This window comes from Panthera pardus, unplaced genomic scaffold (genome assembly GCF_024362965.1).
Source record: "Panthera pardus isolate Hobbes unplaced genomic scaffold, ASM2436296v1 HiC_scaffold_17, whole genome shotgun sequence".
NCBI lineage: Eukaryota > Metazoa > Chordata > Mammalia > Carnivora > Felidae > Panthera > Panthera pardus.
Genome location: NW_026526732.1, coordinates 134,403,222 through 134,428,272, shown reverse-complemented (window position 1 = coordinate 134,428,272; position 25,051 = coordinate 134,403,222). Strand labels below are relative to the sequence as shown.

At 35.3% G+C, this 25,051-nt stretch overlaps 1 protein-coding gene across 3 annotated transcripts in view; it reads right to left on the bottom strand.

The window, feature by feature from the left end:
• The window catches only part of EXOC2 (exocyst complex component 2), a 280,017-nt gene that overhangs the window by 157,145 nt on the left and 97,821 nt on the right, over nt 1–25,051 (bottom strand). For all 3 annotated transcript variants that reach the window (XM_019419921.2, XM_019419920.2, XM_053904947.1), the window contains 4 exons: nt 18,608–18,753; nt 18,392–18,473; nt 17,535–17,637; nt 11,513–11,631 (listed from right to left, as the gene is read on the bottom strand). In XM_019419921.2, the coding sequence (XP_019275466.1) occupies nt 11,513–11,631; nt 17,535–17,637; nt 18,392–18,473; nt 18,608–18,753 (450 nt within the window). The remainder of the gene's footprint in view (nt 1–11,512; nt 11,632–17,534; nt 17,638–18,391; nt 18,474–18,607; nt 18,754–25,051) is intronic.

Here is a 25,051-nt window from a genome sequence, read left to right as displayed (position 1 = left end):
AATCATTTGTTTTCTTGACAGTAAACTTTCTCCAGAAATTAACTGTTCCGACAATTTTTTCTAGATGAAAAAAAATTAAAAGTAGGATTGCAGCCTTGATGAAAGGTTATCACTTTCTGGCTTCATTTGTGCTAATACTAACAACCTGTTCACTATATTTGAAATTGAGGCAGGGATTAACCCAGGATTCTCATGGTTTTACAACTGGAATGGAATTCTACAGCTAGCTGAAGGAGTCATAATAGGCCAATGCTTCATCACCTGTAAAAATCAGGACTTGAAACTATAAAAATTTTAAAGTCTTTTTTGGCTGTAAAATAATGATTCTAAGATATGAAGTTTAAATCTGAAACTTTATATCACCACTGAGAATAAAATGGAAAATATGTTTCTTTTGCTCACTATTCCTACAACTTAGGTCACTGATTACTGTTGTTATCGAAATGTATAAAAAGTCTGCCTCTACAGAGTAAATGTGAAACTTAAGCCTTAAATGGAAATTATATAAAGAAAATATAAAGACAACAAAAAAGTAACAGTGAAACCTATTTTGAAATTCATCAGAATTTGTTACTATGGAACTTACAGCTTGGCTATTTTAAAGATACGAAGCAGGGTAACCAATAAATACATTCAAAGGAATAAATGCTTATAAGATCAAAATTATTTGGCTATAAACAGTTAGCCGGGGGACAGTGTAAAGACTACTCTGGAGACAAAATTCTACACAGAAACATACCCGATAGCATGAGAACCAACACTACAGTACTTCTAGTTCTAAAATCCTATGTGGTATTTGCAGGAAAAATGATAAAAACAAAATCCTAGAACTAAAAGGGTATAGCCATGTCTTCTAAATTCTACAAACTAGTATTTGAGTTACAGTTTCACCAATATATAAAAAAAAAAAAGATACATGGCTTATCTACAGATGCTGAAAGAAGCATATTGGGAAAAAAAAAAACCTTCAAACACTTAAAATTTTTAAAAATAATAACTAAACTTCTTAATTACTGACAATCAAAAATCTATGTTTTATTTCTCCAGTTAAAGCTTCTATACCTCAAAAGGAACTTTTTCTAATTGTGAGTATGTAGGAGAAATTAACAGATTGTAAACAAACATAAAATCAGAAAAACCCTTTTAAGGATACTATATAAACAGAACAGAAAATTTGTTTTAATTAAGAGAAAAAGAAAAAGATGTTTTCAAAAGCTGCAGAAGTTTTCTATAGGACACTAATAAAACAATCCTAGTCACTTCACTAAAAGAATAAAGCTGCAAGCATAGAAATAATCAAAAGTTTAAAATGTATTACTTTTCTAAAAGAAAATAAACAATCTTTCACAATTTGCTCTTAACAAATTGAAACACTTGCTATTTTTTCCCAACTGTGAGATTTCTACTAGGTAAAAAGTCTCCAGCTTTATACTAACCTATAGATCTGAAAAGATCTTCCCTGAAGCCCAAAAACTTAATGGTTTACATTAAAACATTGATTCCTAAGGAAAAAAACCTGATAATGAATTTGATTTTGTAGAAAATGCTTATTGTACCTAGTACTCCAAAAGAGTTCCAGGAAACCTTATCATGTATCAATCAAATCCTTTCAACTCAAGCTGTGCAAGTTTTCCCTATTTTCAATGCAAATAGTAGTCAATATTTACTTAACAGACTATACAACATAAAGGGCAGAAGAGTCCTTTCTTAAGGGAAGGCTGCAGATGTGGAACCAGGTGAATAAGTTTACTATATTTTCTCATCCTTCATGCCTCCTGCAGCAAGCTTTCTCACAGTCTACAATAGTGTGGAGAACACTGATCTATAGCCCCCGGAATCTCAGAAGGGCGGCTGACTTCCTTACCGCCCTTAAACACCTTTGAACACATTTTCCTGCGCACAGCGGGCCCTTGTCCTGCACTGCAGCCCGACCACCCACTGTTGCTTGTTGACCAAACACACGGGCCAGGAGCCTCCACAGACACAGGCAGGATAGGATTCCTTTCAAGCACACCACACAGAAGAATTCAATGCCAAAGCTGGAGGGGGTGGGGGGTGGGGGTTATATCAAGACAGAATTAGAAATTCCTCACGAATTAGACCTGTGTCAACAGATAAAAATGTTCTTTTTGATCTTACTGTTGTCTCTATCTTTAAAGTTGCTACAGGGGCATTTCCTTAATTTAAAGAGGATCATTTCATCTAAATTAAATGAAGGGAAACATATTTAACATACTCTTTGTTAACCTCACTTTACTTTCTAGGATGTCACAACTGTCCTAAGCAGGTTCCAGGCAAAAATTCTGGTGTACTTTAACATCATTCAAAACAGTAGGTAAAACAGTAGAATATATTTTAAAAGCAAAACTAGAAGTGTGAATTTTGAATAAGTATTTATTAGCTAACATTAGCTATGTAAGCAAGAACCAGATATTTGAAATAAGCTAGAAAGATGAATAAACAAAATAAAATTATTTATGCTTTTATTAAAATACTTGTATTTTTTTAGGGGCGCTTGGGTGGCTCAGCCGGTTGAGCTTCCGACTTCGGCCCAGGTCATGATCCCGCGCTTCGTGGGTTAGAACCCTGCGTTGGGCTCTGTGCTGACAGGCTCAGAGCCTGGAGCCTCCTTCAGATTCTGGGTCTCCCTCAATCTCTCTGCCCCTCCCCCACTCTATCTCCCAAAAATAAATAAACATTTTAAAAAATATTTAAATAAAAAAAATAAATAAGTACTATATTTTTTTGCAATTTTTTATAGATCTAAATAGAAAAAACATGCTCAGAATATATAAGCAATAGAATTATTACAAAATGACATAACACAAAATATTTGTAATGAATATTTTAAAATTACCAGTTAATGCTAGCATTCAATGTGTGCTTGACACGCACTGTCAAAAATTTTTTTCTCTCTTAAGGATAGGGGGACATGAATTAGACATGGAATGGCTCCCAGCTGCAAGATGTCTTCTTTCCAGATGTACAGTAAGCCAAGACAGTAGAAAAGAACCAGCTGCTAGGATAACAAATTTAAAAAAAGGTCCTTTTGACATAAGCCTTATTGGCCTGTCTTAACAAAGATGGATCACTCATTCATTGTAAGGTGAATGGAATCTAGTATAAAATAGAAGAAACAAGTAAAAAGAACTTAATCCAACTCTTTCCTATGATGTTTAACAGCTGTTATTTTACTATGCAAATCTACAAACAAATGCTATGTTATTCAAAAAAGTAAATAAAATTCTCAAGTCCTAAGTTACTGACTTTAAAACACTACTTAAATTACTAGTATTAATTACTACTCTTAATTTTAATTTGGTAGCTAAAATTCTCTTTTCAAATTAGATTTAAAAACAAATCTACAGTCATTATATAAAAACCTGCTGATCTGCATTCAGGTAGTGAATACTGCTTATATAAACTTACACTTATTACAAACAACAGGGATGACTTCTAATAGTATGCCTTGTAAATCTAATTCATGGCACCCTGAACATCACCTGGGTTTTTTCCCTTTCTGTAAAAAAGGACAAAGGGGAAAAGAAAATCAGACCACCACGTTGCTGAATAGAGTTTTTTTATAACAGTCCTAAACTGGTCCTACTTCTCCCTCTTGAATCTGCCTTATTCTATATATCCCTTGTAGCTTATAAATCTCAAAGCAAATGACTAAAATCCCATTAGAAGCATTTAATCTTCTAGAGCCAATTAAAAAAATCCTCTAGTCCCAACAACAACAACAACAACAAACAAGGGTACAGATAAAGCTGGGGTTGTATAATCTACATCAGAAGGGATTTAGGAAGAGCAGGTAGATCAATCAAAATCTTCTATCTGTAGCTGCTGTTGTGCCTTTCCTTTTTTTCTTTTTAAATAAACTTCTATTTTTCTAGATTCATACTGTTATGATCAAAATTCAGGAAAGAAATTATTTTTTAAATCTCCAGAAAATAAATTTCATAAAGAACCATCCTTAGGTACAACCTCATTGTAACAACTTAAAAAAATTATAATTTTATTAAAATATTTAATATATGTATAACAATATTACTATATATCGTTATGTATATAATATATATTGTTAAATATATAACATTAAATGCATGTATAATAATAAAAAGACACATTTTTACTGTCTTTTAACTATGGAAATATTTTTGTAGTTCTACAGAAAATATGATTAATCTGCTGCCTATTCCCTATAGAGGTTGCAATCTAATCAAGAGTACAGGAAATTTACCTAACCCTACATTATAAAAATACCAGAATTATATTTATTAACTCCACTAATTAAAAGTGTGTATGTATATGTATACATACACACATATACATACATATATATATATATATGTATGTATACATACACACACATATACACACGTATAAATTATGTACACATAATTGTACACATAATTATGTACACATAATTTATGTACACATAGGTGCACTTTTTAAATATCAAGAAAAGTAGTTTAGTTATACTCTGTAAATTCAGAAAATTGAACATAAGTTTTAAAAAATATTTTATGCACGTTATTTTTTAAATTCTTTTATTAAAAAAATTTTTAACATTTATTTTTGAGAGACAGAGTGCAAGTGGGGGAGGGGCAGAGAGACAGGGAGACACAGAATCTGAAACAGGCTCCAGGCTCTGAGCTGTCAGCACAGAGACTGACACAGGGCCTGAACTCGTGAACTGCAAGATCATAACCTAAGCCAAAGTGGGATGCTCAACCAACTGAACTACCCAGGTGCCCCTATGCATGTTATTTCATAAGCTGGAAAATACAGCCTTTTATATCTTTAGATCATCAGATAAACATAAATATTTTTATTTCAGCAAGTAATCAATAATCTGCTCAGTGTTTGAAAAAATTGAGAGTAGATATTTAGCACAGCCTCTATTCTTAATATTTTTTCTTCCATAATAGATACACACCGTGATGATTCAGAATAAACCTTTCAAGTATGACATATCATCTCAAAGTTTTCAAAGAGAACCTGAGCCACATATAAATGTATTTTCTTCTGTTGTGTGACTATTTTAAAGAATCTGCTGCTTACTTAAGCTATTGCTCCTATTCTAAATGCCCCTGATTATGCCCATACTCAAATACATCCTTTGGGGGAAGTCCTAATTAAATACATACCTGAAAGAAGGGAATAATTACTCTATGAGTAGGCTGATACCTTTCCCCTTGAGTTATTAGATATCGCCGGCATATATTTTAAGAGTTAAATTCATTTTCAGAACAAAGAAAAAAACACCTTTGAAGGCTACCTTTAAAAATCCTGTTTGAGAATGTCAGTAGGGGGCTAACCAAAGGCTTTTCCTGACAGGAAACCTGAAGACTTAGTCTAATTTTGGACCTGTTTCACAGGAATTTTAAGAGAGGAATGACACTTCTTATAAGGTGGTAAAAGTTTTCTGTACAACAATTCAGGACATAAAGCTGCTGTGAATGTAGGGGAACAGTAGCAAAATGGTTAAACAGTTTAGGCTGGCGGGGGGGGGGGGAACAATCAAACTCTTCCTTTAGTATTTAAGCTAGGATGAGTTTTAAAAATATTAATCTTTATGCCTATTCCCTATGTTTTTTCCCTTGTGTCTCCCCTTAGAAAAGCCAAAAGTCACATTTGCGCTATAGAGGTAGGTCATAGAAACGCAATGAAGAATATTTGGGGATAAATGTCAAAGCATGTTTAAGGTACAATGGTAATCTCTTGTTCTGTGTGTTTATAATCTGGAAGACACCATCCACTAAGTCCAACCTATGTTGTTATTATTATAAAAATAAGAATTCAGAGAAAGGTCTAATGCAGTGTCCCTAAGAATATCAATATTATGACCTAGCTCTGCTAACAAAAGAATAGCTCTGCTATACAAAAGAATCCTTCTTGGAAAAAGGTGGTTTTATAGGATTGCTGTCTCTGAAAATCTATCACCATCTTTGCTTATGAAATTTTCTCTGAAGACCACAAGACTAAATATAATTAACATTTTTTTTCCTTAAACCACTATGTAAAGGCTTTAAGACTTGAAAAAAAAATATGTTAGATTTCTTAAATTAATGCATAAAGACCAACTTAAAAAGACATTAAGAAACCTTTTCCTGTCTGAAATACGTATAGTCTATCTATTTAAAATTGTATTTTATTTCACAGGACTGTCTCCGTTCTTGACTACTGTTCTTTGCCTAGGGGTTTAAACAATTACAACCATTTATCTTACCCAGCGTTAAAAGTCAAAGTACAGATATTATAAGAGAGGAACTTACAATTCATTCTTTAGATTTAGAATGCAATAAGGTTTCATTTTGAAAACAGTATGCTGGGAATACCTGAATAAAAGCAATGAAACTTCATAATGAAGTGCCAGATGAAATATAGGCACTGTCATCATCATGATCATCATGTTCAGAAATCCTGTTTGATGAAATATTTGCTCCTACAATAGAATACAGAGAACCTGCTGTCCTACCTCACTGGTCCAGAAGGAGTAGAGTCTGGTGGAATGGGGAGAAATCTGAACCGCTCACTACTTCCACCCCTATTCAGGACAAGGGGAAACTGGGTTGTCACTCTCTGAGATACCGCCTTCACATGCACAATAGACATAAAGTCATCAATTGAACTAGACACTATCCCAGGTTTTTTACATTTCTAAAATGACATAACAATGAGAAGATAGCCAATAAAAAATCCAAATGATATTTAGGAGACCTCCCCCATATTACCTTACACTTATACATTTAGACACTCAAATATCAACTGAGAGTACATCATGAACAAACAGCTTATTCCCAGCACACTTCTAATTAAGACATATATTTTATATAAACACATCCACACATACATACACCTATACTATATATGATTACATCTGTGTGAATGTAGTAAATGTGTATTATGTGTATATAAGAGCTAACATGTGTCCAATGACATATACATGCATTAATAAGAGCAACCAGAACAGAAATGGGCCTGTGGGCCATATTTTACTAATGGCTAGTTTTTCCATTTTAGGAAACACATGTTCAGTCTATATTTATGCCACATTTCATGTCCTTTGCCTTTGCATTGAGTGTAAGTTAAAAGGGTAGGGTATCAGTGTACTTAGATACATCAAACTGATTCTGAATTTTGAAGACTAAATATTTGATATTAAGAAGTTATTAATAACTTTTAAGTAATGATAATGGTGTTTTGGTTACAGTTTTTAAAAGGAATTTTTATCTCAGAAACTTACATACTGAAATTATTATGAATGAATACGACCTGCTTCAAAAATAATTCAGGGTGAGGGGAGGTAAAAAACAGGTAAGAGTACAGATACAGTAAGACTGGCTATGAATTGATAACTGCTGAAACTAGGTTAGGTACACTGGAGGTTATTTTATCACACTTTCTGCTTTTAAGTATGTTTGGAATTCTGCAAATAAAATCATAAAAACTCATCCTGATATGAGCTCAAGGAACACATCAATTTTCCAAGTAAAAGGCTCTTCCATGTTAGGATTATCTATGTTGTTTTTATTAGTCATATTTGCTGACAATAAAAGAGGGCAGTTAAGGGGCACCTGGGTGGCTCAGTCAGTTAAGCAACCGACTTCGACTCAGGTCATGATCTTGTCATTCATGGGTTTGAGTCCTGCATCAGGCTCCGTGCTGACAGCTCAGAGCCTGGAACCTGCTTCAGAGTCTGTCTCCCTCTCTGCCCCTCCCTGGCTCATGCTCTTTCTCTCAAAAATAAATAAATTTTTAAAAAATTAAAAAGAAAAAAAGAGTGCAGTTAAGCATGTTCTTTTGAAAGACAAAAATTAAAATATAACCTATAAATATGTGACTAATAATATATTTAGGAAATTTACCTTGTATGGTTATAAAATCTGTGGAGTAACTTATAAATTCTTATGTTTTTACTTCCTAATCAAAAAGACCAACTTATGAAAATAAATTTAGGTAGAGCTCATCACTAACAAATGGATCTATTTAACGTACATTCTTTTCATTATTTCATGAGTACAAGTGATCTGCAATAACTTTGGTCAGTGAATTTAAAAGGTACGGCTCCAGTTACACATAAGCTATCATCATTTTTTTTCAGACATACTGATTTTAACCAGTTCTAGATAAATACATATGGCGATACATAACATCAAGATGACAGGGAAGGAATCCATCAGGTAAAAGTGTGTCTCCATTTATCTTAAAGAAAGATTCAGACCTTTAGCAATGGAATACTGGTTATAAGATATTTCAGGTATGGACATAACAATATGTGTTATCAGGTGTTCAGATAAGTGAAATTTCATGGTACATTTCCAATTTCAAATAGTCTACATGTTGTCTTTATAAATTACACATATCCCAAAAATTCAAATATTTTCATAACCAAATTACACAATCAGATGTCTCTTATAAGTAGGAAAATTAGTTAGACCACATATCCTCTTTGAATCTGGAGATATATGTTAATCACTGTTACTTATTAACCATTTAGTGGATTGGGGAATAGGGTGACAATATTGAGCCCTCCTAGGAATCTGGGCTACTCTACACTTCTTTATCTGGATAACTGATATTTATCATTTAGACTCAATGGAAATATCATCTCCTTTAGAAACTTCCTTGGACCTCCCCCTCAATAGACTGAAGTAGAATTTTATACTCCCTACTTTATGATGTTTTTCACAATTATATATGTGGCTTTTAAAAATATATATCTCTCCCACTAGGCTACAAGCTCTAAGAGGTCAGAGACCATGTCGCCTTGCTCACCACTGTATTTCCAGTCCCTAGCACAGCACGTAGTGCACAGATTCAATCCAGGCTATTCCTGAATCATCTGAGAGCATTAAAAAAATATACTGATGCCCAGACTTAGAGATTCTAAAATAATCAGTAGGAATAAAGTAGAGGTCAGGAATTGACAGTCTTTAAAAAGATCCAGGAAATTCTGATGGGAAGTCAATGTTGAAAGTCCTGGCTAATAAAGTACACCCAATAAACAAATGTGTAAGGCCTTTTAAATATCCCTAAAGACTACATACAGACTGTGTATATAATTTGAGGTCATTTTTACCTGCTAAAACTTTAAAGTAATTAATGACATTAATAGGAATTTTCATGTGGCATCAATAAAGCGATATCTGGGTTTTCCTAAATACCTAGAATAGAACAAAATTACAGCTGGGAAGTACTCAAAACCAAGCCAAGTAATTCATGACAAAATGATGCTATAAACAAATAATTGTGACCTCTCTATTATACTTCCTTCTGTTCCAGGACTGTTTTTATGTTACTTCACTTATTCCTCCTGGAAACCTTGCCATGTAAGTATCACTATGTCTCATTTATTTTTACATTTATATAATCTATTTGGCATCTCATGCCACTGAAACTACATTTACCGAGGTCACCAACAATAGCCTCAGTGCTAAATCTAAAAGACATCTTTTCATCTTATTCTTCATCTTAAAACAACTTGCTGATCACTCCTCTGTGATGTCATGACATTAAACGCCCTGCTTTCCTCCTACCCCAGCAGACCACTCCCTCTTTGTCTCTTCTATCAGCCCTGTAAACATTGTGTCCCAGATTTCTGCCTGAAATTTTCTCCTTTTTTCCTCTTCTTGGGTGAATGCATCAACTCCCAGGGGCCACCTACACACAGATCACATCCAAATCTCTTGTTCTGTAAATCCAAACTACCTATTGGATATCTTCCCTTGTATGTCAGACAACTCCAAATCAATCTTCCCAAACAAAAGAAAAAAAAATAAGTTTTTTCTTCTATGCTCCCTAACTCAACGGTGCCATTGTCCTAACTAGTTGTTGAAATCAGATATCTGGGAGTGACCTTTGACCCCTTCTTCTTCCTCATTCTTCAATCACCAAGTCTTATCACTTCCAGTTTCTGAACAGCTCTTGTATCTCTTTCTCCATATCCACCACGTCCATGTGAGGCAAGACGCCTGAATCAATGTAGCAGCCTCGTAACGAGCTTTGCTGTTCAGTCTTGCTCCCTCTCATCCATTCACTACATGGAAGCCAAAGGAGTCTTTCAAATACTAAGTCTCAGTGGGTCTTTCCCCTGCTTCAGACTTCAGACCTGTAACTGTCAGCCCAATGTCCTCTAGATCAAGTCCAAACCCCTTGAAGTGGCTAACAAAGTCCATATAAGCCTTGGCACCTCCTAACTCTGGCCCCTACTCTTGCCATTTTGATTGTGCACTAAGCTCCAGCCACAGAGAATTCACTGGCCTTCTCTTGCTTGAAGTCCTGTGCACATTCTATTTTCTCTTCCTGGAGTGGTCTTTCCTCTTCTCCTCCTCTATTTCAACTGGCCCATACATATATCATTCCGATCTCAAAACAAGTGTTATTTCCTTCAGATTTTGGAATGTCACTGTGACCTCATAACTCTGATTTGAATGCTGTTTTTTTTTTTTTTTAACGTTTATTTATTTTTGAGACAGAGAGAGACACAGCATGAACGGGGGAGGGGCAGAGAGAGAGGGAGACACAGAATCGGAAGCAAGCTCCAGGCTCTGAGCCATCAGCCCAGAGCCCGACGCGGGGCTCAAACTCGCAGACTGCAAGATCGTGACCTGAGCTGAAGTCGGACGCTTAACCGACTGAGCCACCCAGGCGCCCCTTGAATGCTGTTCTTAAGTGCTACTACGATGGCACTAGGAACTTCCCAGGCTTAGAAAGTAACACTGTATTCTACTAGTCCTTTCTACTTTCCCTGTCCATATCCCCCTGCTATTTTATAAGTCTCATGTGAGCCAGGCCCCTGTCTGCCACACTGACCGTTATATCCTTAGCACCCAATAGTGGCCAACACACAGCAGGAACTGAATATATCCAATATCTGTGGAATGATAGAATTATACAAATAAAAGTTGATAAACCCGAATGTGAATGCAGCTGTGACTTCTTCCTTTAAAATTTACCCCAGGGCCTTTCTAAATGTTTCTTTTTTTCAGAAAAAAATGGCCATCTAACGTATTCTCCTCCGTTCTCCTCCCGCAAAATATTATGATTTTTCTTTATATTACTTGTCAATAATTTCATCTTTTGTTAGTTTAACACCATCTGTACTTGGCATAGTACTTGGCACATAGCGGGGTTCAACGTATATTTGATGAATAGTGAGTGGACTCCTACCATTTATTAAAGACTAATATTTCTACAGTAACATGTTGCTTCCCATAAAAGTTTATTCCCGAAACCAAACCTTTATCAATACTGGGTGCCAACCATAAATATAGGCATAATCAAGAATTTTCTCCCTTCCCTCCCGTTTTGTTAATCACTCAGGTATAATGCTAAACCAGGAGCAAAACCAAAACCAAACCAAAACAAAACAAAAACCAGGCACAAATATCAAGAAAATTAATCATTCCCTTAATCATTAAGCATTTCCAAATATTAAACTGACAATAAGGAATGGCATGACAATAAGGAATGGCATAAGGCACTAGAAGAGAAGCAGGCTTGCCTTTCAAATCTTGTATATAGCCCTCTTTGCAGCTGTGCATGAGCTGAAGGATCCATCTGTGTTGGGCACCAATACATTGCCAAGCAGGGTCACCTGGTGCATGAATGTCAGACAGGTACCTGAAAAAACAAGGCCAAGTTTAACCAAGTAGGCTTCCTCTGTACAGCCATAAATAAGGATAAAAGGAAAGCTAGCATTTTTCTTTTAAATCATTACTTTTTTTAAGAAAACCTGAAAATTTATAAGGGGGGCCCAGGTGGCTCAGTCGGTTAAGCATCTGACTTTGGCTCAGGTCATGATCTCACAGTTTTTGAGTTCACATGCCACATCTGGTTCTACTGACAGAGTGGAGTTGTCTTTGGATTCTCTGTCTCCCTCTCTCTCTCTCTCTCTCCGACCCTACCCGGTTCATGCTCGCTCTCAAAAATAAACACTAAAAAAAAAAAAAAAAAAAAAAAAAAAAAACTAAAATTTTATCAAATGGTAAAAGCACCTGTTAACATTAGTCTTCAAAATTTTTAAGTTTGTTTGTTTGTTTATTGAGAGAGAGAGAGAGTGAGAGAGAGAGGAGCAGAGAGAGAATCCCGAGCAGGCTCTGCACCATCAGCACAGAGCCCGAGTGAGGTTCAAACTCACGAACCATGAGCCAAAAATCATGACCTGAGCCTTGGACGCTTAACCAACTGAGCCACCCAGGAACTCTTTTAATAGTTCATTCTAAATGAAATATATTCAAATTTCTTTTCATGCAAAAATAAACAATAAAACTGTATTTTTTAAAAATTAGGACTTTATACAAAAACAACCGAGAAGACAAATTTACAGCTTGCAATAATCCTAAAACCTTAGAACTTAAATTTATATTTATATTTAGTTCACAGAGTGTTTCCATACTTAGTTCTCAACCATTATAAAAAACACAAGTGGGAGCCAGCAGAGGACACCTAGTGAATATTCTTTTGATTTCAATTGCTTTTTTATTCCTTTCTGTTCTGAAATATGGCCTCTAGATGGCAGTGTGACACCATTTTCTATACATCCTAATAGGCTATTTTATTACATGAAGAGATTCGGTGACAACACTTAACCTCCAAAGTCTGAACTCTACTTTCATGACTGTTTGAGAAAACACTTCTCTACAAAATGTAGTATAGATGGGCATTTTTCTTAGTTTCTACATAGTTTCAAATATTTAACATCTTCTTTGTACAATAAAACATCCAAACGCAGAATGACACTTGAAATGCATTTCATTTGAAAAATTTCTGACAAATTCCAGATTTGGCCCTCGGCTATCACAAAATATATAAACATCCAGTAGTCACCCCTTATCCAAAGGGGGAATATGATCCAAGACCCTGAGGAGGATGCTTGAAACCACAGACAGTACTGAACCCTATATGTATAGTATGTTTTGTCATCATATATGTGACAAAGTTTAACTTATAAACTAGGCACAGTAAAAGATTAACAACAATAACTGATAAAAATAGGACAATTATAACAATATACTATAATAAAAGTTATGTGAATGCAGTGTCGCTCTCTCTCAAAATATCTTACTATACTCACCCTTCTTGTGATGTGAAATGACAAAATGCCTACAAGAGGAAATGAAGTGTGAGGAATGATGTAGGCACTGAGATGTAGCACTGAGCTACTACTGGCCTTCTGACTACACTTCAGAAGGATGAATGCTTCCAGATCATAGTTGACTGCAGGTAACTGAAATCATGCAACTGAAACTGCAGACAAGGTGGGGACTACTGCAGTAAGTTAAATCCAATTAAAGCAACTCCAAAAGCTGAATTTATTGTCTTGAAATTATTTTTAAACCATAAGCTAACTATTGTCTTGAGGTTAAAGAATTTTGTTCAATGATAAATTTTAATTAATGGTTACAAGCTGTGACTCTATCCTAATCACTGAGGGATACACCAGATGCTTCTCTTCCACGTTCCTCTAGTACTAGATATTTCCTAACTCACCGATATCTCAATTAGCAGCTAATTAGAGGAGAAACATTTTGTAATAAGCAATAAATAAAATGTTGAGACATCTGACATCAATCACATTGAGGAACTATCCACCCTGACCCTCACAAGCTAATGCAGATAGCCTGGGCTCTGAGCAGAGCCTAGGATCATCCTGCAAAAGGGCCCTTTAAACAATGTAGCTCACACTGTACAGCACTGCTTCAAAGTAAGCCGAAGAGCTGGCCCTTTTCCGTCTCCTTGACCGTCTATTTACAGACTGCAAATAGGCTATGTCTGTGTTGAGAAAGGCACAAATCAATTAACAGCACCCAAAAATAAAACTACAATCTAACAAAATACATTTAGTCCGGCATAAATATTTCAACATAATCTGGTTCTTCCACTCACACAAAGCTTTCTCCTCTTTGTTCATCTGTAATATAAAATGACAAACAGTACACTATGTCATTTCTTTTCAAAAAACATAATTTTATTCTTTCTTGTTGGGGATAATTTGTCTTAGCATTCTCCTTAGGTAGGTTTGTTTTGCCTCCGAATACTTCTACAATACTTTTTCCTAACACTTTCACTCATATAACATCCTCAGATTTAGTGTCAGTGGTAAAATATAGGAATACTCTTTTAGGAAAGCTGCTTCCTTTTAATTTTTAAACTACTGAATAGGAATACAAAGGGTCCATTACAAGAGCTCAATACAGCAAGAGAAATCAATATGCTCTTTTGCTTAATAACTTTTAAAATTATAAGTTCCTTTAGTATGTTGCCTAGGTCCTTGCAAAATTTACTAATAATCCTTTACAGCATCTTATTAGTGGGTATTACATTAAATGTGATATAAAGATAAATGTGTTCTCTCATAAATTCTACAGTGTTGCAGTTCAAAAGTATAATCTGTGGTAGGCTTTTCCTTGCTTACATGACTTAATCGAATAAATTTCTTCTTTTCTTTTAGTAGTAAACAATAAGTACAACTAACCTTTCAAAACACAAGTTTGAACCGTGTAGGTCCACTTATACAAAGATCTTTTAAGTACTGTACCATAAATGTATTTTATCTTCCTTATGATTCTCTCAATAACATTTTCTTTGGCTTATTTTATTGTAAGAATAGAGTATATAACACGCAAAATGTGTTAATCGGCTATTCACGTCACTGATAAGGCTTCCGGTCAACATTAGGCTGTAAGTAGTTAAGTTTCAGGGGAGTCAAGTTATACATGGATTTTCGACTGGGCAGACGGTTGGTGCTCCAACCCCCACACTGTTTTAACACTCAACTGTATTTCATTTCAAAGATCGTTGTTTAAAACATGCCACATGTTAACTACTATTTCTTCTAAAACTGTGTATCAAAGAACAAAACAGCTTTTTTAGAGGGGTAAAGAATGCTAATTATGAGCACAGCCTCAGTATTTTAAAATTAAAGAATTAAAATTTTTAGCCATATTCTAACATGATTTTTAACAATTACCAGGAATAAGATCACATTCATATGGAAAGAAGTATATATGACATAACTTTGCTTCTCACTAAAGCTACTAGAATCAAGACAAAATAAGAAGAGTGAAAATAATCAAAAGTTTTTAATTATACAAAATAGTGAACAAAAATGAAATATAAAAGTAATCTGATTTTTAATCACACCATGCAAAACTTCCGAATATGTAAGAGAACTAATAAAGACATGCTTTGCTGATGATAAAGCCCTCTCCATCCCCTCTTGATGTTCACAGTACCTATCATCATAGATTCCCAAGTCCAATAGATACTTGACCTGGTTGTGATGTTATTTTTCCTATTTATTAATAACTAAAAACTTAATTTAAAAAGGGGAGGATTAATTGTTCAGTGTCTTCTCAAAGCATCAAAAATAATTATTACAAAATAAGTAAACTACTTGATATTTTTGTTAACATTCTTATTCTTTTCCCCTTTTAAATGACAGGAAAAAAAGCACCTAAACAGGCCATTTAAAAAAAAAATCTTTTTTTTTTTTTTTTTTTTAATTTTTTTTCAACGTTTTTTATTTATTTTTGGGACAGAGAGAGACAGAGCATGAACGGGGGAGGGGCAGAGAGAGAGGGAGACACAGAATGGGAAACAGGCTCCAGGCCCCGAGCCATCAGCCCAGAGCCTGACGCGGGGCTCGAACTCACGGACCGCAAGATCGTGACCTGGCTGAAGTCGGACGCTTAACCGACTGCGCCACCCAGGCGCCCCAAAAAAAATCTTTTTTAACACCTACCATCTTTAAAATAATATTCAATAGATTAACTAGTTACAAGAACTACACATTATGTAGATAAATGGGAATTCACTATATAAAGACACTGTACATTCAATAAGGTTTAACATATTACTATTGGCAAATTTAATAGCATAAATATAAATACAAAGCAAAATTAAGTAGCATGGTGGAACACAGACAACAAGACACTAACCAGCTGTATATCCCTGGACAAGAGGATTAACCTTCCTGGAGCTTTTCTTTACATGTAAAGGAAAAAAAAAAAAAAAAAAGCAGATGGAGAACTAACATATATATAGTTTATTTCTAGCTTTAGATTTCCATTATTCTACAAGCCAGAAAAATCCCCCAAATACATTCTTTCCTATATGAAGACAGCTTAGAGAAAAGCAAAGATAAGCTTTGAAAGCAGACAAACAGAGGAATCCTACTGCTAGCCGTGTGCACTGAGCAAGAATGAAGTCTGAGGTTCAATTTCCTGATCTATATACAACGGGTATCAGACAAATGCCTCCACAAGGTAACTATCAGGATTAGAATTTATGTACATAGTGCATCTAGCATGATGCCCAGGGGTACTACAGACTCCAGGTAGTGGCAGTAATCAATGTTAGTATTCTCTACTCCCCTGCTAAAGCCTCCTCTCCCTTTCTTCTTTAGTAACACAAATGTGCTGATAATGACAAAGGCTCATGTTGCTACTATTCTACTGAATCACCAAGAATGCAAGTCTTGAGTGTGGATCATTGTCCCCACCACCATTGCAAACACAGCAGCTTTCAGGCCAGACCTTCTTTTCATACCTGGAAATCATTTTCAATGGTCATATGGTAACAACAGCCAAATGCATAAATATATATAGTCAATCTATTATTTTATAAGTACTGAATACTCCATAAACTTCACTAATTAAAGAGAGAGGGCATTAAGTTTGGAAAGTAGCTTATTCTGAGAATAAAGGCCACATTCAAAAAAAAAAAGTTAATACTTTTAAATCATAGATATAAAAAGTTTGTAATTCATATGCTTTATCTCCAAATCCTGGTATAAACATTACATATGTATGTAATATATTGACTGCTTATGTGCCAGGTGCTGTATTAAATCCTTAAATGCATTCTTTGATTATCTTTATAACTACCCTAAGATGTAGATTGTGTTATCATGTCATCTCAGATCAAGAAACTGAAAAGAGAATGCAAGTAAGTCACCGAAAGGGAACAGCCAGTTACCACCCTGCTATAATGCTTCCTTCTAAGGCCTTCTTCTCATCATACCCTGTGGTATCCATCACTTTTCATATTACTGCAATTTTTAAAATTTATTTATTTTTTCTTCTCAATACTAAAACCTTTCAGAATTTTCTATACCACTGAGCCACAGCCCACTCTTGTGGCATGAAGAATTTCCCACCCAGAATGTGACAGTGTTGTGCTCTAAACCAGACAAGAAGCCCCCTGCCTGTGATCTCTGGGTGCCCACAGAGTGCAACACCCACACTGTCCGGCTAGGTTAGGTAAATCCTTATTGAGCAGGAGGAAGAAATGACTAAACAGTGAGGCCACTTTCCCTTTCCCCAAACAAGCAGAATTTTCTTGCCCTGAATACTCCCAAATTTGTTAGTATACAAAAGAATTTTGGTGTCCTATACTGGATACCACTAAATTTCTATTTATCTTCCCTTTCACCATTTCATCAGTCTCCTAATTTCCCCCAAATGATGTATCTAGTACTATAAGGTACATGTGATTTGTCAAAATTCTTGCAAAAGGTTTACCTTATGTAACGTTTTTGGTCATGTAGAGTTGATGGTGTCTCAAGCAATTTATCCAGAAGTAATTCTCTTAAAGTTTCAATCCGTGTTTCTACTTCAGCATAATCTATTTAAAAAGGAAAGAACATATAAGATTAGAAAATGGAGACTTAAAATCAAATTATGGCAAGTAGAACAGTGATTGCCTTGGGGGATAGGGGTTGACTAAAAAGAGGCACAAGGAAACTTGCTGGGTGTGGGTTACATGGGTGTGAGCATTTTGTCAAACTCACTGACCTGTAATATGTAAGTAAGGTTTGTACATTTCATTGCATGTAAATTTACCACAATAAAAAAATGAAATTAAGTTTTCTGAGTCCTTATGGATTTCATTTAGAAATTTAATAAAGCCCTATGATATTTCTCCTAGTTGATAAGGCATTACCATAGGACATTTTAGGCTTTTCTTACTTTTTATAACTCTTGTATTAGAGATAATTTCAAAAATTGTGTTAGTTCACTTTAAGGTTAGAATTCATAAACATAATCTTTTTTCCGAAAAGAGAAGATTAAAACTAAGTTTCCACCTCTATAAAGTATCTGTAATTGATTCTTTCCAGTAAAAAATATTTTTTTAATAGCATTATGATTAACAAGCAGCACAGAATGTACAAGACTAACTTATCCTATAGCTGCGGTTGTTCATCTTTGCTACATCTTGGTAAGAAAAGCCATTTTATTTTTGAAGCAACTGTTTTACATTTTAAAAAGAGCACCATATAACAAAAATTAAAATTCAAATAACTTTCTCTGCAGAATGCATTCTACATTCTTCCTGTAAAAGTAAAGTAGAAGATCTAAAAGTAATAAACAAATCTTACATTTCTTGAAAACCTGCACCTCCGTTTTCCCAAAGAGTGACTTGGCCTTTTCATAATCATTAATAACCACATCATAATCACCCTTTAAAATAAAGAAACATTTTGGAGACTGTCAGTAAAGTATCATGAACACATTTGGTTATGATAAAAAACTATCTCAATAACTCTTTAAAATTTATGACATCATAACCATGGGTACATAAATATGTACTCTACCTTTTGGATATTCCTTTCAATATTTAGAGGAAGGTTGAAGAGAAACTTAAATCGCTGAAGCACATTGAGTGCATTTCTAGTGGAATCTGCCTTGTCCTTTCGACCTAATACTTCTTGAAATAATGTGTCCGCAGTATTACTTGCTCCTATTTTAGAAAGACCAAAAGAAGCTTAGACAAAACAAAATGTTAGGCATGTTAGGCTACTATTATAGCTTTACATTAAAACTCAACAGACTTTTTTTAAAGTTAGCTATATTGGAGATCTTTTATGGTTTGTTAAAATACATTTCCACTTTGCCTACAAAGTCCTTTTGTATATTAAAAATAACTATATTTACCAGGCCCAAATAAAATTGCTGATGTGAACCTACATTTATTTTAGCTACTCTTCCAAATTTTATAGCAATTATGGGTCCTTAGATTATTTCATTAGTTCAGATAATAGGTTAAAACACACATATACACACACACGCACATGCATGGGCATACTAGATACTAGGTACTATACTAGATAAATTCTCTGGATTTAATATCTGCATTATATGGTAATAAAACAAGAAAAATATCTTTCAGGAAAGTTGTTCAAAAGAAGTATTTTAGAACTAATCCTATTTCTTGGTAAAATTATCTTCTGTTCATGCAACAGGCACAAAAATTACATAAGCAATTTAAATGACAAATTATAACATATCATTAATGAATACTTGCTTCTTAAATCAGCTAATTCAAATTATACACAAACTGGACATTATGTGTATATTATATATATATATATATATATATATATATATATATATATATATAAGTCTTCAAACTATACAAATCACTATAATGACAGAGTTGCTTATCTAAAGCAAAATTTACTATGGACAAAAATAGTTTAACTTTTTCAACTTGTGAATTATTTTTAATTAACCACAAAGAAAGGGGAGAAAAAGACTAACTGTTTTTGGCTATTTGATCGCTGCTCATAAAAAGTTTCTACATTATCTGGTCTACTGACTATACTTTAAGCAAAGATGAAAAAATGACCTCAGTCTCACTGGGTGGCTTGCATGCCATATTCTTTAGCCCACACTGTGGGTGGCCTGATCACGTTAAAAGTTGTCTTTGTAACATAATTGTTTTATCTAAATAATGTTGAAATTCTGTTGAAATTTTAAAGACCTTATATAAAAACTTTGTCAAGATAGCCATTTTCCCCACATGCTTTTAATGCAGAATGCTAAATTTCTGTAACATGAGAAAAAAATATATTCCCTTGTTCCCATCAAACCACATAATGGTGGCTAAATGAATATTTGAAATCTGATTAAAGGTTAAAACATTTTTCTTCAAAGACAATTATTATTAAGTATTTGTCATTTAAAAATATAAACTTTGTGATCTGAGGCTTCATAAATGAAAAGATACATCAATGTGACCGAATAGTTTTAAAAGGCCGATTACTAATCGGTAGGCTGTGGATACTAAATTCCCAAGCGCTTTTTTTTGTGTGTGTACAATAAAAGAATTTGGGACAAAGCTATAAAAGCTCAAAATTAGGTTTTAGTCATTGTATTTTAAAGGTAACAAAAAAATACCAACTAATAATTTTAACTCCTCTAAAAAGTATGAAAACAAGTACAAGTAAAAAATTCACTTATCATTATATCTTTTATAGTGAAAATTTAATAGGCAGAAATTAGACTGTAAAATAACGATTTGTACAGAAAGGTAGATATGGAGAATTTTAATATGTGCATAGCGAAATCATAATTTTAATTAAAAAATAACTTCTATCCATAAACTGTTTTTGTATTGTGAATTTTACTGCATACACAATAAAATTTGGGGAGTTCATAACTCTTTGATAACTGAATGATTCTATCAGTAATAAAAAATGAAAGCAGTGAAACTAAGATTTCTTTGAGCAGATAAAATCACCAAAAGCTCACAAAATGTATTTTTATGTCTTCATTCTCTAGGGCTACTAACAAGAAAAACGAAACCACTAAACTCAGTGGTGCTGTTCACACATGAAGTGGCACTGCAGATAAACCACCAGTTAGACATCCGTCAAGTCTCCCAAGAACAATTTCCCCCACATACCAATCCATCCACATCTTCACTCCACCTTCTCACACCAAGAACACCCAATTTTAAGACAGCAAGCAGGGGTTTTAACATCCAGTATGTACCCACAAAACAAAACTAAATGAGCTATATTGTAGTGAAAAACATGACTTAGGTCTTATAGTTTGCAGAACCAACCCTGATCTTACAAATACCAGCCCTGGGCAACTCTAGACCTGAAAGTTGGTCATTTCTCCCCACAAAGGGTGTCTTAACTCCAACTCACTGGACTGTGACTATGTTCGTCTCAGTTACAGATGCACCCCAAGCACCAAGAGCAAGCCTGCTGTAATGGCACTGTGGCTGCCACTATCATAGTCATGTTGACAATAGCAGTAAAATATTCCTCATTGTAAGATAGGAGAACATGGATGGACCTTTAGGGTATCATCCTTAAGTGAAATAAGTCAGATAGAGACAGACAAATACTACATGGTATCACTCACATATGGAATCTTAAAAAACAAAACAAAACAAAAACTCAAGTCATAGACACGAAGACAGAAATAGTGGTTACCAGAGGCTGGAGGGTGGGGGGGAAGAGGGAGATGTTGATAAAGGGTACAAATTTCCAGTAAGAAGATGAACACATTCTAAGGAACTAATGCACAGTATTATGAATATAGTTAAAATTATATATCATATACTTGAAAACTGCTTAGATTAAATTTCAAATGTTCTCATCACAAAAAAGAAATGGAATTATGTGACGTGACAGAGGTGTTAGCTAATGCTAAGGTGGTAATCATGTTGCAAGATACATGTACATGTATATCAAATCAACATGGAGAGGAGCCAAGATGGCAGAACGGCATGGGAGTTTTTTGTGTGTCTCCCGACCATGAAATACAGCCAAACTAACATTAAACCACCCTGCACACCTAGAAAACTGATCTGAAGATTAACACAACAATCTGCACAACCTGAACCATAGAATTCAGCAGGAATGGGGTGTGGAGAGGGGAACTTGGGGAGAGAGAAGCCATGGAGAGAGGATGGAGATGGGGGGGGACGGAATATGGGAAAAGCACCCCTCTCCAAAAGCATCTGGAGAGAAAGTGGAAAATTGGAGACAGCCACAGGGACTGAACTAAAAAGGGAGAAAGGAGAAAGGAGAAATGAGAGGGTTTAAATTCCATTAAAACGGTAAACAGGGGGAGCACTGAGTCTAAAACTCTGCAGCTCGATACCTAGTGGTGCTCTGGTGGAAAGAGCAAATCCCCAGGAACAGAGTGGGGTCCAGGAGGTTCTTGGGCCACACGGGGAGAAGCAGTTCCACTGCTGGAAGGACATTTGGTGGAGGCTGTGAGGCCACCTGGGCCCAGGAGACCCCAGAGAACGGCCACATTCACTAGTACTGAAACAAGGTCATTGCGGGTGAAGCCTGGTGCCATATGTGTGTTGTGATTTTCCATAATCCCTGAGGCGCTGCTGTTACACTCTCTCACAAACTTTTTCTGGGGTGGACTGGCACATGGCCACAGTGTCTAGGCATTGGCAACAGCATGGTGTCACAAGCGTTCCAGGGTGCAGCCAGCACCTGGCCATTGCTCGATGAGACCCTCTGCAGACAGGCAGTGCAGGTCGATGCCACATTCCCTTAGAAGTGGGGGGCCGGGGAAGGCAGCCCCATCTGAGACAAAACTGGGGAGGCAGGTGGTGCCTGGGGCTTGGTCACGGACAGTGTGGAAGTGGTAGTGGATGGAAGCTGAAGACAAAGGACGGGTGCACAATTGCTGATTGTGGAGAACAGAGTTCCAATACTAGAGACTGGGTAGCTGGGTGACACCATTTTCACCGCTCCTGTGCATGCGCATACGCACCTACAAGCACCACAACAATCCACCCCAGTATGCTAGCACTGCCATCTAGAGGAGAATGGAGCCATTACACTAAGCCCTGACCAACTGGGCCAACCTCACTCTTCAAGAACACAAGTCTCACCACCTGCTTAGCTTACGGACTATAAAACGCTTCAGAGTTTGACTTCTAGGGGAAAACGAAGTAATTTCAGTCATATTTCAGTCTGTTAGCTGGTCCAACTATTCAATTTTCTTCCTTTGTTTCTTCCTTTCTTTCTTTCGTTCATTCCTTCCTTCATTCCTTACTTCCCTTCCTTTTTCTTTTTTTCGTTTCTTTTCTTTTTCATGAATACAGAAAAAGAAAAAAATTCATTTTTACTTTCAATTTTTATTAAAAATATTTTTCTTTATTTTTTTTACTATATTTTTTACTTTTGTGTAATTTTTTTCAAATTCTAGTTTACTTCCATCATTTCATTTTAGTCTACATCAGTGTATTCATTTTTTCAAATTCTCAAATGATTTCTTTTTTTCCCCCCTTTTCTCTAGTCTATCAAGCCACTTTCAACACCCAGACCAAAACACACCTAGGATCTAGCATCATTTATTTGATTTGTGTGAGAGTGTGTGTGTTTGTTTGTTTTTAATTTTTTATTTTATTTTAATTTTAATTTATTCTACCTCATTAATTCCTTTTCTCCCTTCAAAATGATGAAACGAAGGAATTCACTCCAAAAGAAAGAGCAGGAAGAAATGACAGCCAGGGACTTAACCAACACAGATAAAAGTAATATGTCTGAACCAGAATTTAGAATCACAATAATAAGAATATTGGCTGCAGTCAAAAACAGATTAGAATCCCTTTCTGCGAAGATAAAAGAAGTAAAAGCTAGTCAGGATGAAATAAAAAATGCTATAACGGAGCTGCAATCTCAAATGGATGCTGCAGCAGCAAGGATGGATGAGGCAGAACAGAGAATCACAATATAGAGGACAAACCTGTGGAGAATAATGAAGCAGAAAACAAGAGGGAGATTAAGGCAAAAGAGCACAATTTAAGAACTAGAGCAATCGTGAGAGGGACATCAGAATCATAGGGGTCCCAGAAAAGGAAGAGAGAGAAACAGGGGTAGAAGGATTATGTGAACAAGTCATAGCGAAAAACATCCCTAACCTAGGGAGAGACACAACATCAAAATCCGGGAAGCACACAGGACTCCCATTACATTCAACAAAAACCAATCATCAACAAGGCATATCATAGTCAAATTCACAAAATACTGAGGCAAGGAGAGAATCATCAAAGCAGCAAGGGACAAAAAGTCCTTAAACTATAAGGGAAACATCAGGTTTGCAGCAGACCCATCCACAGAAACTTGGCAGGCCAGAAAGGAGTGGCAGCATATATTCAATGTGCTCAATCAGAAAAATATGCAGCCAAGAATTCTTTATCCAGTAAGTCTGTCATTCAAAACAGAAGGAGAGATAAAAAGTTTCCCAGACAAACAAAAATTAAATGAGTTTGTGACCACTAAACCAGTCCTGCAAGAAATTTTAAGGGGGGACTTTCTTAGGGGAGAAAAGATGAAAAAATTAATAAACAAATACAAAAATAAATAAATAAATAAACACCAAAAGCAACAAGGATTAGAAAGGACCAGAGAATACCACCAGAAACTCCAACTCTACAAGCATCATAATGGCAATAAATACATATCTTTTAGTACTCACTCTAAACGTCAATGGACTCAATGCTCCAATCAAAACACATAGGGTAACAAAATTGATAAGAAAACAAGATCCATCGATATGTTGTTTACAAGAGACCCACTTTAGACCTAAAGACACCTTCACATTGAAAGTAAGGGGATGGAGAACCATCTATCATGCTAATGGTCAACAAAAGAAAACTGGAGTAGCCATACTTATATCAGACAATCTAGACTTTACAATAAAGACTGTATCAAGAGATGAAGAAGGGCATTATATCATAACTAAGGGGTCTATCCACCAATAAGACCTAATAATTGTAAACATTTATACCCCCAATGTGCTGCGCCCAAATATATACATCAATTAACCACAAACATAAAGAAACTCATTGATAGTAATACCATAATAGTAGGAGACATCAACACCCCACTCACAGCAATGGACAGATCATCTTATCAAAAAATCAACAAGGAAACAATGGCTTTGAATGACACACCGGACCAGATGGACTTAACAGATATATTCAGCACATTTCATCCTAAAGCAGCAGAATACACATTCTTCTCCAGTGCACGTGGAACATTCTCCAGAATAGACCACATACTGGAACACAAATCAGACCTCAGGAAGTACAAAAAATTGAGATCATACCGTGCATAATTTCAGACCACAACACTAAAAAACTCGAAATCAACCACAAAAAATTTGGAAAGGTAACAAATACTTGGAGACTAAAGAACATCCTACTAAAGAATGAATGGGTCAACCAAGAAGCTAAAGAGGAAATTAAAAAGTATACAGAAGCCAATGAA